The 15,378-nt window shown below is 38.4% G+C and overlaps 1 protein-coding gene across 2 annotated transcripts in view; it reads left to right on the top strand.

Annotated features, from left to right (window-relative positions):
* Window positions 1-8: 8 nt before the first annotated feature.
* Window positions 9-15,378, top strand: part of RB195_025825 (uncharacterized protein) — a gene marked incomplete at both ends in the record, with an annotated part of 37,652 nt that continues 22,282 nt past the window's right edge. For both annotated transcript variants that reach the window (XM_064214132.1, XM_013453995.2), the window contains 10 exons: window positions 9-38; window positions 549-612; window positions 6,308-6,415; window positions 8,247-8,380; window positions 8,443-8,535; window positions 9,536-9,637; window positions 12,823-12,941; window positions 13,000-13,164; window positions 13,223-13,307; window positions 14,739-14,897. In XM_064214132.1, the coding sequence (XP_064070012.1) occupies window positions 9-38; window positions 549-612; window positions 6,308-6,415; window positions 8,247-8,380; window positions 8,443-8,535; window positions 9,536-9,637; window positions 12,823-12,941; window positions 13,000-13,164; window positions 13,223-13,307; window positions 14,739-14,897 (1,059 nt within the window). The remainder of the gene's footprint in view (window positions 39-548; window positions 613-6,307; window positions 6,416-8,246; window positions 8,381-8,442; window positions 8,536-9,535; window positions 9,638-12,822; window positions 12,942-12,999; window positions 13,165-13,222; window positions 13,308-14,738; window positions 14,898-15,378) is intronic.

Here is a 15,378-nt window from a genome sequence, read left to right as displayed (position 1 = left end):
ATCTATAAATGGAAAAGCAAGAAGGGTCGCCTAGTCAGGTAGTTATCTATTTATGTTTTCCCTTGATATGTTTTGCCTGATTACTTTAAAGAGGTTTGCTGAAATATGTTGCCAATATGATATTTCAACAGGCAAAGATGGACCTTTGTGGTCTCGGTTCTTTGTTGTGCTCACTTTTATCCTTTAATTGGAATAAAGGAGTGGAGTGTATCTTAGGAAATTATCCCTTTTCCCAATGTGGGACAAAATTATCGTAGAAGCTGATCTCTAGAGCTTTGCCTTGTTTTTTTTTACAACACAACACTACAACAAATTCGCAAATTCCACAACACTTCATTTTCTTCACTCAATTACTTTCTTTACTAGAAAATCACAAGACGTTGATTCAGCGGTCGTTTAATGTTATGAACATAAACGTTGTTGTGAAGAAGGAACGACTTACAGAAAATCTCGAAAACTTCAATCTCCATAAAATTTTTATCTTTTTATCAATGGAAATGTTCAACACTGATTCTAACATGAAGTCGTTGTTTTACTTTTCTTTTTAGGCAACGGGTATAATCTTCCCTACGAGTCAGCGAACTACTGTAGATGACCCGTCTGGTCAAAGTCGTGAGTATTCTCAGTTAACTAATCGCAATTTTGAACAGTTTTTGCTCGCGCAGCCTTGTGTAACAAACTTCGATTTTTGCAAATAAAGTCATATTTTATAGGTAGTGAGTGGTGCTTTTTATGTTAAAACTGTCTTCCTTTCTATTAGCTTACTTTTTTCTCTAAGTGTATGTAATGTACATCGTTTTCAGCCCAGCAAAGCTTTGAAAACAAGGTCCGACCAAAAAATATTACCTTTGGTATTTTTATGATGTATGCGATTGAGTCGTTTTACGTAATCAAAGTTTGATAATCTCCTCTACGGTCTGCCTCAAGATGCAGGTGAAAATGCAGTAGGATTACGGTAGTGGAAGCCAGTAGGGGTGACTGTGCCGTTGATGTACCGCCGTTGTACACACTGTCTCAAAAATGTATCCTTCAATTGCTTCAACCGCAACAGTAATCTCTTTGGCCTTTACGACAGTGATAATATCAAGATTTTCTAAAACCACAATATTTGTAATCACAACAGCGATGGTTGCTATTTATTGCGCTCATTAGTATGATTGTGACAATGAAAATATGCAAACCAGGACCAGAAAGCAATAGGTTGTGTTTCGACAATTTTTCTGTATTTTCTTGAGAATCTTCAGTTTTTACTGTTTGATTTGCGTGGTTTTATACTAGTAACATAGATGATTTCTTTTGGTTCAAACATTTTAGATGATGACTGTGTAGAATCATGAAATCTGCACATAACGTATATTCTCTAGCACTTTTATGATGACATATTTTATACCCATATGTACTTTAAAATTACCTACATATACGTACGAAATGAATACAAATACCTCAAATACTACGATAACGAATAGGTGAAAAGTGGGTCCCTCCATTTAGGGCCCGTTATTGTATCAGATATAAATTTTACCGCTGCATTCTAGTAGCATTTCCTGGCGATTGGACAAATAAAAGTGCTAAGAGAGCACTAGAGCTCTCCAAACACCCAACACCATGTCGAACACAGCCCATTATATACGATATCCTCTCACGCCTCAAATATCAAACAATTAACAAGCACTAAGTAACGATATGAATCACTAATATCCGTAAAAGCTATTATTTTCGTTCCATTATAGGTAGAGATCCTTAATTCTTCTTAATTCTTTGATGGGAGAGCTCTTCTGACCTATATCATAGAACGCCAGGAACTCTTGAGATGTAATATTAAGATTACTGTAGTTTTCCTTCGTAGTTTTCATATACACCGAGTACTTGGGTGTTCGTACAAGTTAAGATTCACCATAAAGATTACTTCTTCCGCCTGTTGATCAAAAAATCGATGTGATTTGAGTGGTGTTGTGTGAAAAGAACTTTTTACAGTTCTGATAATACTATGGACGTTTTGACACGATATGAGAATAGTGAGCAAAAACATTCGACTATTGGACCCCTTGCAATTCACTACATCACAGTGTTCCATGTAAACTGCCACATTTGAATGTTATGCTACTATTGGCGGAACAGCTCCTTTTTAGAAAAAATATCGGCTCATGGCCTTGTTGAATAGGATTTCGAAGGGTTTGTTGCGTGATATTGCAGAAACGGTTGCGTATCTCTTTTCCTAAATTCTTTTTTAGATGCAGTGACAATCAAAACTAGTCGGAAATTTCCCAAATACACATGCAGGATTTCTTGCGATCTGAAATTTTTCATAAAGTAGTTACTTTTACGTCATCTCATGTAGAAAAATATAGGTTGACCGAAAGGAGATACGTTATGATTGGCATGGAGCTCTGTTATGCCTCATTAAGAACTGTATTTGCCTTTGCGCCGGTTTATTCCAGGTGCGAGTCAACTGACACGTGACAGCGAGCCAATATAGTACTGAGTTCAGAACGTAGACGACTCAGTGAGCCAATCATACAATCCTGTCACGCCCCTTTTTCGCGCGCATTGCTCCGCTTTTGACCATAGAGGTCGAGTTTGAGTTGACTGATTTTTCGCTTATAGAAATTCTCTATAGATTTTTCAGCGTTTTTGCTACAATTCACCACACCACAAAAATAATGCAAAGTAGTGATTTTTGGGGAAACTCATCGTTGGCAAATTTAGCGCCAAAGTCAGTAAACGCAAAAGGTTTACTGAATTTTTACATCATCCATTTGGACAACGTTACGTAGCCTAGCCACTGTATCAATTATTTATTTAAGAACTTGATTTGCTAAACTGGAATTTCCCTTATTCATCTGGGAGGTTGTTCTCGTACTTTCTTTGGACTGAGGTTCACGGAACGTCTTGAAATTTCGATGACTATAACATAGCGATTCTATCCTAAAATCGAGGGAAACTACAGTTTAAAAATCGCTGATGCGCGTACAAAACTATAATTTGATGAGTGATGAGCAGAATGGGATCAAACACAAATGCAATTATTTTTCATGTTCTGTTATTGCATTGAATTTCCTTTCCATTTTTTTCGGATGGGATTAAATCACTGGTTGATGTGCCACATAATTTGTGAAGGTGTCTATTTTTGACTTTCCATTAGAAACAACTATTTAGGTCATAATTTAAAAATTTTACGACAACAAATAACAATAATTTTCAAAACATGTAGACATTTCAAACTTTGGGTCAAAGTTAGTACTTCTTTACGTAGCCGTACTCATGGAATTACTCTCCAGACAAAATGCGGAGGAACTTGAGTGTTAATTAAGATTGCTATCGTGAAAATTAATGTTGACTGAATAGTCCCTTCTGTATGCGTGCGGATACGTCGTCACGATTATTCCCACTTCCGGAGCTCTTGTAAAGACGGTTTCAAAGAATATCTGTAAAACAAATGAATCATCTTGTTATATTTCGATAGGTGTTTCCCTCACGTACAATCGATGTTCCTCAGACACTCATTATACACTGTAAGCGACCATAGTTATACGTCTGCGTTGGAAATATCAAACACTGCATCTTTCTGAATTCTCTGCGTGTCAATGATTGATCCTAACAAGGTAATGCACCTGAGCAACACTATGCTCCTACTTCTTTGCAAATACTGGAACATTTGCGTAACGTGTTTTAATGCCTGAGGGGTGATGAAGTTCCCGTCCAACAGAAGTCGTCCCCATCCGATACTGTAACTACCTACTATTAGGGAGCAGCTAAAGAGCATTCTAAGCTATTAAGTATGAATTTCAAAGCAGGACGCAAACGTCGATCAGAAGTGCGATGGAAAGAAGCATCATTTATTATTAGTAAGAAACAAAATTAATATTGTATAATTTGGGTAGATCATTTCCGCTCGTTTACTACGAAGTATTCGAACTAATTTCCTCTCCTACTGCATTCACATTTAACAAAATTGTCATAAAATTGTGCAATCTGCCATAGATCGAACCTCACCTCTCTTTATTTCTAGGGGAAATGACTTTGTCTATTTTTCAAACCCCAAGTTTTCTATATTGCATGATTATGCTGAAAGGTTTCTATGCACGTTTACTTAAAACTCAAGATATAAAATTCAGTATTTCACCGAACTACACTTGTTTGTAAACGTCAAGTTACGATTTCCCTTTACGCAGGTTGTATACCATTGGAACAGAAACTGACTGCGTTCTTCCATCGCTTGAGCTTGAATGTTCATGTTCTCGTCTGAGGGACACCAAAGCGACAAGCATAACCTTTTAGTGATTTTCCGAAGGGTTCCAACATAATATCCGCATTCTTTTCTTCTTTTCACAATCCGTGTGTGTAGGGTGTCTTTGAGAAGGCGATGATTATGTTTCACTGATTATTTTAACAGTAGAGATAAAATTTGTATTGGTCAGAGAGTTGGTAACACTCTCGATATCTAATTCTTCCCATGCAGATAATAACAGATAATAAATGGTTCATAAACGGCTACTAGATAAACTGCTATAATATGTCAGGAAATTATGAGAACAGAAAAGACGAGTCAAGGTATGCAATATAAATGCCAGTGTGGATGATTTCTGCCATTCAGTTTTAAAGAAGTAATCTTCTCCTCATTTTGCTTTATGCTTATATCAGTGGAACAGTAGTAGTATGTTGGTATTTGTTTGGAATTATTCAATAGAAATCATTGGACTCGAAATGTTCTATCATTTATCTTTATAGTGTACTGATAAGGAAGAAAAGAGTGTGTTGATCTATGCAAGTGCTTCTAGACCTTTTTTAAGTTAACTGTTTCGAACTGTTTTCTACTAATTATTCTTGAGCAGGAAAATTGCCTGTTTTCGGCTAGAAATAGCCTCTTCTATGTCACGTGAAGCAGTAGTCTCCCTGTATAAACTATGCCATTTTGGTAGATAAAAAGGAAGCGTCAGACTCCAAATCAGATGACTGTTACTGAAACGTAGTTTTTAAAATCAGGTGTTCTTTTTGCAAACCCTGGAAGAAAAATCTTGACAATTTTGATAAATCCATCTAACGTTCAACTCATCACACCTTTCGAAATAGATAGCAGCTGTGAAGTTTGATGTCACCAGCGATTTGTACACAGATATTAAGAAAGGAAACTGTAAAACAGTCAGTAAAAGCAGATTCTTATTGTTAGAAGCACGTTCAAAAATAGTTTTTGGGGAAGCTGCCGTAGAAAAAAAAATGCTACACCATCTTTTTGACAAACGTGTACAGTGTGTCTCCGTCAATATTTGAATAGATGCCTTTAAAATCATTTTAAGTGCTGTTTCCAATGCAAGCAATGTGTGGCAAAATGTTCTTGGTAGTCTTAAAGATTTTATGATTTCTGGTGTTAGCACAAAAATAAGTCTTTGACCGATATATCATAAACAACTAACGAGAGCAAAAAAAAAGGTGCAAAAAGAGGTTGAGTTCTTTATTGCGACGGCTTTGCGTCCATGAAGCTTACTTATTTCATAATTCATGTTCATTTTTCAAATTCAATTTCATCTTGGAGTACTTTTAATGCAGGCGTTGCGGTTGGTAAAAGTATTTCTACCACTTTGGTTCACGGTACTTGGAATTGAACTGCATACGCGCCACTTTTGACCAAAACATTTCTCGCTAAACTATTCGCTTATTCTCCTGGTCATGCTTTCTATGTATTTCGGTCACTTTTATAATCAAAATTCATCTTGGGAAGAACATCCCCTGCTCTGTACAGAGCATCTTGAAGATTGTACCGGAGACCTTGCCGAAGACTTTTGTTGGCGGGTTTAGAAACTTTTTTAGAATAGTCATACAATTCTCAAGACATATGACTCTTTGTGTCTTATTTGTGATCGGCTACCTTCTCACTTGTCTAATCAAATCTTATTGTAACTGTTTCAACTTAATTTCAGTAGAAAAATCAACTTTATTGAAAACTCGTGCTGAGTGTGCCTAGACTTTTTTTTAAACCTTACTGCAGAGAAAGTAGCAAAGCGATAGTTTGGATGAATTCTACCGTAGGTGACCTGCAATTTTTCACTTTCCCGTAGTCGTTTGTCATTGATTGCAAGAGAGAGCGGACCCGACACTTCCGTAGGCATGGGGCTGGTAAGCGTAGTAGTTACACGATAAAAATGAAACCAGAATTGGGCACACAAGGGTATTCTCGTCACACTCGTTTGGTGCTCGTTAATTCGGTGGTGTGAGGGGTCGGCAGAATGAGTGGAGGTTCTGGAAATTTCTATTCAAACCGAGGATACATTTATGTTCATTTATTGGATACATAGTGTCTGTTTTTTTTCAGAGGAGCTTACTGCTGCAGGGGTTAATGCGTTTCGTTTTCCCTCTACATCGTCGCTGTTTCCAAGTGAACTGCTGCGAACGCTGGGCGTATCGCAGCCATATTCTCCCAGTGAGTTCCGTATTTCATTGCTTCTTTCTCAGCTTTGGCTCGCTAGAATTCCTTTTGAGTTCATAAGCCAATGTTGTTTCCTGTTTCTTTTCAAGACATATTAGATAAGAAGTTAACGCCCCTATAAGAATCTCCTGCCTCCGTGTTCTCGTAATCTGGTCTAATTTATGAGTGTGACAAAGAAGCAGTCATTATTTCCTCCAAAACTAAAGTCACTGTGGATTTTATTCTTCGATCGTTAGTCACATCAATCGTATTGATATAGCCTTCCGTTGATAAATCGAAGCAGGTCGTTACTGAAGTCAAGGATCGTTTACAGAGCGTTGTGCTGCCAAGCATGTAATGATTTTCGTTGATAACACACATCCGGAATAATTTTCCATTCTTCACACAGATTCCAACAGAAGAAATTCTTCGTTTAAAATTAATAGGAATCTAGAAGTTATTCTTCAGTTTTTTCAAACAGACCACAATTTACAATTTACTACGTTGAACTTGATAGTCATCCATGGTTCGGTCAAATCATGACTTCCTAATATTGTTCGATAATACTTTCATCACTTGGAGATTTGTTGTATTCGCAGACCCATTTTTCATGTACCGTTCATTGAATTTACTTTCAAATATGTTGGGATGCACTTGAACACATAGTTTATATATCGAAAAACGATAATTTGCCTATCAATAAATCAGAATATGAAATCTGGAACCGTTCTGCACAGTATTTGAATTTAAGTGCGAATTTTTCCAATATGTCTTTGTCCTGCGATTGTTTCATCTTTGAACTATGATTGACCACAGAAGAGTCCGCTACACAGCAATGTTGTTGTATCTGTTGCTTTTAAGTATAAAACCCAAAATAGTTAAGATCACCGGAAAGAAGTTTGATTACATCGTGTCTACCTATGAAAACCTAGAAATGGGAAATGTTATCAGCGTTGCAAACTGCAAGCACGTCGCCAAACGACGTATTTGAGAATGTTGCTTACATCCTCTATTACGATTCCTGCTAGCTAATTTTATAAATGAAGAAGTTCAAACTGTTCCAGTATGTTTCTTGATTTTTTTGGAACTACTCCTTTCACAGAGTAGTTTTAGTCTGAAACGTAGGCACTTCTTAGAAATATTTGTACGGAATAATTCTGAGAACTAGAATCCAAAAAATCGATTTTGCAAACAGCATTGATAGCGCTTCTCTTCATAGTCCAGTTGAGTGCTTTGAATAAATGGCAAGATTTTGTAGTTGCACGACACCTATGGAAAGAGTATCAAATTGAAAATAAAAACAAATTCAAGATACTACTGCTTATAAACCTCAGATCGGTTCTTTTACTTTATTTGAAAACCGAATAAATTTCAAATCTTTTCGAACCACTTTTATTTTGTAGTGCATACAAATGGCATATTTGTAAGCAGTGAAGAATGTATATGTATGTCAAAGTGTTGTGAAGAGGGATATTACTGTGACTCAATCATTGTAATTGATTATTAGTTCGTATTTGTTTCTTAATTTATTTTGACATCCTAGTTTATTCCTCATTTTATCTCCTACTTTTTTTGTGCATATTAATTACCTTTCAAAGTATTTTCCTAATTCCCTCATATGATTTTTCTTTGGAAAACTTCTTACATTCACATCCTGGAGCAGACTTTTTTCCTTTGTTGGTGAATGACGGGTGAGCGATGCTATATCGCTACTAACCTTTTTCACGCAACATCTGATAGGATGGATAGAATTCCAATTATTTTATTGTTCATTTTTTGATGTTCATAACTAGACTATGCGCCACCGTTATTTCTACCGGTTATCTAATTATAAAATTTATATCAGTTGCTGAGGAAACACCTCCTCCAGTAAACCTTCTTGAATGGCTTGGCACGCGGGTATTGGCACGGGTCTCCAGCGGTGGTTACCAACCGGGTTCGATCAAGAATGTTCACGATAATAAGGATGTGGTTGTGCAGGTGAGAGTTTAAAGCGGCGAGGTTAAATTGTATTTTAAAATATAGCAAAAAGATGCTTATAGTTCGACGATGGGCAAGAGTTAAGATTTGATGATGTGATGAGCGAGGCCAACTCTAATCTCATTATCGCCGATCAAGCTCCAAGCCCTTCCATGGTTGGTTTGGTAGTTTAGCTCTATTTTTTCCGCCATGTAATACCAGTGCATAGATTGGTTTAAATGAGGCGCCACAGGATCTATAGTTTTTGGAACAACTTGCGTGTTCCAAGATTTTGAGATCCTCAGGTACTGGAGAAGTTTGAGACTTCTTCCTTGTCACCAGCAGGCCTCTCGTAGTGTATTATCATCAATATATCTGAGACACAACTACTCATTTCAAATGAGGGCCGCGTATCAAGAAATTAAAATGAGGTTGACATGCTAAGATCCATTCACAAATAGATGGTGGTAGGGTTGTAATTTACGAATACGACAAAGATCATGCTCAATGCCCTCCAATAATTAAGAAAACAAGAGCTTTCAAAATAGCCTCATCTGACCCCGTTCCCTCAACTGTGCCACATATTGCGGGCAAGAACGATGACAAGCCGCAAAGCGTTTGCTACTGTATGGAATCCAACTACATATACATGATAATAGTAATAGGCAGCAGAAACTCGAAAGCAGCATGAATGAAATTTACGATATTCGAATCTGTCCAGGGAAAGATAAGGTTAAAGGTGTTGACTATGAGTATGAGCGTGCTCACGCTTAATTCCCCCTAGTCGTTCTGAAAAACGGCGCGGGAAACGAACTTTCTGTTCAAAATCTCCTACAAAGCCACCTCGCTACATGTACTGCGTCAGGGGAAGAGGAGAGCGAGTTAAGGGCGATCACTGGTATTTTCTCAGCAGCCTATTCGAGTGAGAGGAATGGACTGGCTGAGAGGAAAGTAGCACTGTACAAAAGAGGCGGTATAAGGTGCCTTGTAGGAAAATTCATATAAAAAGGTCGCTCCCCACTCCGTTTTTTCGGAACGACTTAGGGGAATTAAGTGTAGCCGCGCTCATAGTTGTAGTCTCCTAACTCTAGCTTTTCTTGAAGAGATCCTAATATCGTCAGTTTTGTGGAATCGTGGTTTTTAGATACCGACGGAAAATGAGATAACCTGTTCCAGATAAAGAGCAAAACAATGGTTTGCGTACGATTACCAACGGATCAGAACGTGTACCGCACTGGAGAGCTTATCTCGATCTCAAACACACCAACAAAATATCTGGTTAGTGGTGATAAATATCTATTATTTGAAGAAAACTATAAAGGTTTCTACATTGGTCGTATAATTGTGTAATTTACGCCGGGAATTAAAATTTTCTACCACATGTACGGCATTTATCTTTACTGCTGTAATGTACACCATCCCATATGCTTTTGTTGTTCTTATGTTGTGAGACAAAGTTATTCAGTTCAATTGACGCACTAAGTACATACCAACGTGCCTTTACATGTACAATTAATGAAATTGCGAGATAAATCGGTTAGTGGTTCTGAAAGAGAACGTGAATTACTCAAAATGTTTAGATTTTGATTGGTTTTTCTCAATGTCATCAAATTCTTTCAGATGAAATCACTTCACTACCTCATATTTTAAGCTTTCAAAAAAAAAAAACTTTCTAACAAATGACTTTTGCGTCATTTTGTAACACGCTAAACAATAACTATTACAATAATAACTGTTACACTGTGTGCAAAATTGGTTGAGATGCTTCAAGGCAACAATAACATCCAGTAGCACAGTATTGTATTTGTATTGACAGTATTTATTGGAAACTGTAAGAAATCTCATATGCTCAAAGCGTTTTTTAAACGTTTTGACTGAATCTTCGAAATTGAAATGAAACTCTTTTCGTTTGGCTCCAGGACTCTCATTACTGAGTTTTTCCCTTACACAGCTCTGTAAACATCTGTGTACGTATATAAGAGGATTGCCCCAACAAGACCTTTCTTCGAAGTCTTCCCCTCCTTTCCTAAAGCTGGGGTTAAGTTGGAGTTAGAGCTCTTTAGAGTAGTCAAGGGAGTGAATTAGCGATCTAAGTTAGTTAATTTAGTTCTGATGACAAGTAGTGAAGAATATCAAATGAGTACTCAAAGAAGAGGACGCATCAGTGAGTTTTTATAGGCTAACTAGTATCGTGGTAGATGGTGAGAGTAAATTACAGATCTATAGATAGTTCAGAGCAAAGTAAGCGAAGTAAAATGGGTGATTTTTCCACAGCCAGCTAATATGCGGTAGTGAACAGTTAATTCGTAGCTTATTTCTTAGGAGTCATAACATAGAAGCAATTTATAGTGATGAAAGGAATTATTACCGGTTGATTACGGGAGTTGTTAGTTTGTCCATGAATATCATGTGTCATATTTTGACATATACTTTGAATTAACAGACGCCTCTCTGGAGACAAGGTGGATAAGAGTGAATGAGGTAAGATGGTGAAAATTAGTGTGAAAAAATTCTGAAGTGCTTTTTACATAGCGTTGTTCTCTTGTTATCTTCTTGACTTCAGAACATTAGTCTTGGTAGCGCGAGAAAATCGGAAGTGAAAAATTTATGTCCAAAAAAGAAGGAATGGGACGTGATGGGATGATTCCTGGATCTCTCATTCGGGAACCTCCAAATAGAGTCTGTTATATTAATCTGTTATATAATCTGTCTGTCTGTTATATATCATTTTCAAGAGGCGCGTAGTGTCTAATAATCGGTGTTTAAAGCATCACCTCACGAATCCGGAGTGGTACGGATTTCCGGTGGAGTATTCGTATACGGGGTCGTAGATTACGGGGAGGAGGGTGATTCCGTCCATTTCTTCCTAATTGCCGCAAAAAAAACGGCCCGGAAGATGCGGCGCCACCCAAGGCTGGGGCGCTCCAGTCGAGCTCTATGTAGAAAATAGTACGCCAGAACGCCTGAAGCCGTATCTTCCGAGACCGTTTTTTACGGCAATTAGGAAGAAATGGACGGAATCACCTTCGGAATCACCTCTTCATCACCTACTATCCCTTATAAGAATACTCCACCTGAAATCCGTACCACCTCAGATTCGTGGAGTGATGCCTTTAACCTGTAAAACGTTATTGATCTTAGTGAAGTTTCAAGTTTTGAGCTACGCACTGTAACAAGGATGCTGTATCATTATTTTACAGTTATTACTACCTGAAATGCTCATTTTATAATACTTGATGTCAGTTATGTAATAACAGTTATGTAATAATAAGCTGCACGGTAATATTAATAGTAGGATATCATTTCTGGACTAGGCGTGCCGTTCTCCTCTCTTACCTTTCGAAAAAATCTTGGTTCGAGTGCACAATTCCTTTCGCTGAAGTACTTGAAATGCAGAAAATGATTTTATGACTTGAGAAACAATAATCGTTTAGAAATAACATAAATGACATGCGGGAATCTCGTTTATTTTAAAGTGTGTGCGAAAAATCAAAAACCCTTTCAACTTGAAAAATCGGTAGTTTTCCTATGTCCTTTGCGGAAATGCGCAAAATAACTTCATTCCACATAAAAATCCAAAAACCAGGCACTAAAAATCTATTTCATCTTAGTTCTTAAGGTTTTTTAAGAAGTGAAACTTCTCAGAGCGCTAAACATAGTAAAGCATGTGAATCACCGCAAATCTATTCGGTTAGAATGTTAGAAGGAAGTAAAGATCTTCTGGATCTGTGGACGAGATATGTAGTCGCTAAAGAAATGCAATGAGAAACTAGAAAGACAGCGGACAAACACAATACAAAAGCTGCAATGGAAAAAGTTTTCTCGAGATAGAGTTTTGCGGAATATAGTGTTCGCTACCGTGAGCTCACAAATCAATTTACTATGTTAGTGCTCCCACTTTTTTGAGTATTCATGGAATTGCTACTGTATCCGTTTGTGCATTGGATGTGGCAACTTTTGCAGAATTGTGGCAGTTCTAAAGAATCCAGTTAGTTATCAGATTAAAAGGTTAAAGGATAAAGTCTCTGGCGCATCAATCCACTTGGGAAGCCGCCGTTTTACCACAATTCGTAATCGTTGAGGTTTTGGAAAGCGTGTTGGCCTAAACAATGACTTATGACTTGCGATGGACAAATATTGTCAGAGAAGAGAAAGGGTGATCATTGAAGATCGTAATGCTTGGTTCATCTTTGAGAAAAAGTTTCCAGAAATTAGGTTTTCTTCTTCGAAAACAACTAGCTTTTTCGCTTCTGGTACATTCACTATCAGAAGATTTCTTCATTTTCACTTATAAAAAGATGCGTGAGTTTTCCAATAGGTTTCAACATATTACTGTGTTGAGGTTCGCGGGGAGTCTTGACAAATTAAGTACACAATATCATAGTTGTTAGAGGGATCTCACGTCCTATAACAAATAATTTGTCTAGAAAAAAATATTAAAAAAAAAAAACTTCCCTTTTCAGGTACGAGTGACGTCATCGGAATGCGACTCAAGCGTATCGCGAGCAAACCTACGCCTACTTCGCCCTCCTTGGTACGAAGAGCTCATGGCAGCACTGGAATCAAGGCATAGCGATGCCGGGTGTGTATATAAGTCAGAAAAAATGGACTTCCAATATTTTTAAAGAAATCGTCTTCAGATCTAGCTCAACAACAACTCCACAATCTGTGTTGGCGTCACCGTTGACAGCACCGTCATCGAATGGGATTATGCCAAATCTCCCACTGTCACCAGAGAGTATCATCACATTACTTGCCCTTAGGCAGCAGCACATGCAACAACAGCTGCAAGCTCATCAGAATAGGTAGTTCGCTCTGAGGATGTTTTCAAATTGATCTTTCTGGCACTTCCTTTCATTGCAGCCTTAACGAACAGCCGTCTGGTTCGAAGAAATCATCGGTTGTCGGCAGTGTCGACTCAGATGATGATCAAGGCACTTCACAACAGGTTATTTTGCTTCTACTGGATTTGAGTCCGTAGTAAATTCTTTTTAAAATTATCGTAGCCGCTAAGAGTGTACTCAATTCTTGCATTTTGTTTCTTTCCATTTCTGGCCTAGGTGCAGGGAATAGATAAGGCTAGATCGGTTGTTGGACAATGTTCGACGCAGGTGACCACGTACACTTGCTATCGGTCAACGCAGTCCACAGTTTATCCGGCTGTTGCCGGAAGTTATGTGGCTCTGACAGAATCTGATGAAAGGCAGCATACCGCAAAATTGACGATGTAGGGATCTCTGCAAAAAGGCACCGTTAAAGGTGTACATCACGAGTGTGATTATGCTTGCTTCTCCGCAATCGCCCTGAAAAACGGGGTGGAAAACGGAATTCTTCTACGATTTTCCCAGGAGCCACCATGTAACGCTAGCTTCCTTTACGCGTCGGTTCCCTCGACAGCCTAATCATTGGCTTTACTTGAATAGTTTGTTGGAGAAACCTCACTGATTGTTTTCGGCTCGCCCGCATACGCGGCACGTGCACAGCGTTGGAGCGTTGTAAGGTGCCTCGTAAGAAAATTCGTACGGGAAGGCTGTTCTCCACACTGTCATTCAAGACGATTCGGTACCCTTCATTTTTGACATTTTCGTTCATGTTCGTAATGGAATTCCTGATCTACACCTTTAATGCTATCTTTTCCTGGAATGTTTCCAACATCATCAGTTTCGTGGTATCCCTTTAATTCTCTATGCATCAGACACTATTTCTGTGCGGCAAGATACGTCGTAGTGGTAATGATGTGCTAGTGCTGCACATGGTGGGAATGATGTTCGCTGCTCTAGAGTGCTGGAAGCGATCTCTCAAGATCTTGGGACCTCCTCCTACATTGCCAGTGTGCAGAGGCGCTGGAACAGTTCAATAGGGGAAGGAGACGAGTTCACAGTCACAGGGGTCTAGTACGGGTTCTGATCTTACTGGCTACAGATCTACTCACGACTGCTCTTAAACAGCAAAACTATCAGTGCGCGCGACTTGCATACATTACAAGTTCCGGCATAGTTCGCCTTTTATCTCTTGGCATTTTCAAATACCAGGAAACAAATTACATAATGTCAATTATTTAATGATATTGCATAATGACAATTTTTTTTACAACCACGTGTTGTTCTACTGGTAGTGTAAATAAGATTAGACTTTTAATGTTTAGAATTAAGTTTCCGTGTTGGATAAAATCTAGAAGAAGCATGAGACATGTAATGAAAAAATAGTTGTAAGTTATGTATCCTGTGAGGTGAACTCGAATAGCAGCGATCTTAATACCAGCGCTGGAGAGTCGATCCGAGTATCAAATCGCGTTAGCACTTCTTGCCAAATTGATTTTAATGTTCGCCTTGTATCATCTTTTGTTAATAGTGTTTCACATTTAATGGTGTCATTTCAGCACGAGACCACGACTGCTACCGATCTGGCTGGATTTCGGAAACGTCATCCTGCTTTTCCGCCGCGCCTATTTGTACCACCTCATGAAGCGGTGTCGTTCGAAGACGATCCGTCTACAAGCGCACCAACGGCGCATATTTTTCCGCCCATGAACACTCCAGTAAGGTTACATTTGACTAGGTAGGACAGATGTTTAATGTGGAAGAAGAGAATAATGGAGCGTACAGCGAAATAGACCGAATACATTGAAGAAGCGATATTTCGACAAAAAAAAGGCAGTGAACGGGGCACCGTTGTAAGAAAATCGAAAGTATCGAGCACGTGTTAGGCTGACCCGGGTGAGGCATAGGAGTTGGAGGAAACCCCAATGTTCAAAGAACGATGTATTTAACGAATGTCTTCCATCCCTCCTTGAACCCAACATCAGCGTTGATCAAAGAGTGACTGGCTTTTTCGTCACATGTTTCCATCTTAGTAGCCACAAATTTGCTTCTTACAGGTAGAGACTAATCTACTTTTAAGGAGCTGTTGTTCGCTTTTATGGAAGTGACACAAAGGGACTTCACTTCACTCCCATTGTTTGCAGATTTGCGTTTGTCCTTTCACTTCATGAGGAAGACGAAATGCATCAAATCTTTCTC

Source organism: Necator americanus, chromosome X (assembly GCF_031761385.1).
Source record: "Necator americanus strain Aroian chromosome X, whole genome shotgun sequence".
Lineage (NCBI taxonomy): Eukaryota > Metazoa > Nematoda > Chromadorea > Rhabditida > Ancylostomatidae > Necator > Necator americanus.
The sequence above is the reverse complement of the archived record's forward strand: the minus strand, read 5'-3'. Positions and strand labels throughout refer to the sequence as shown.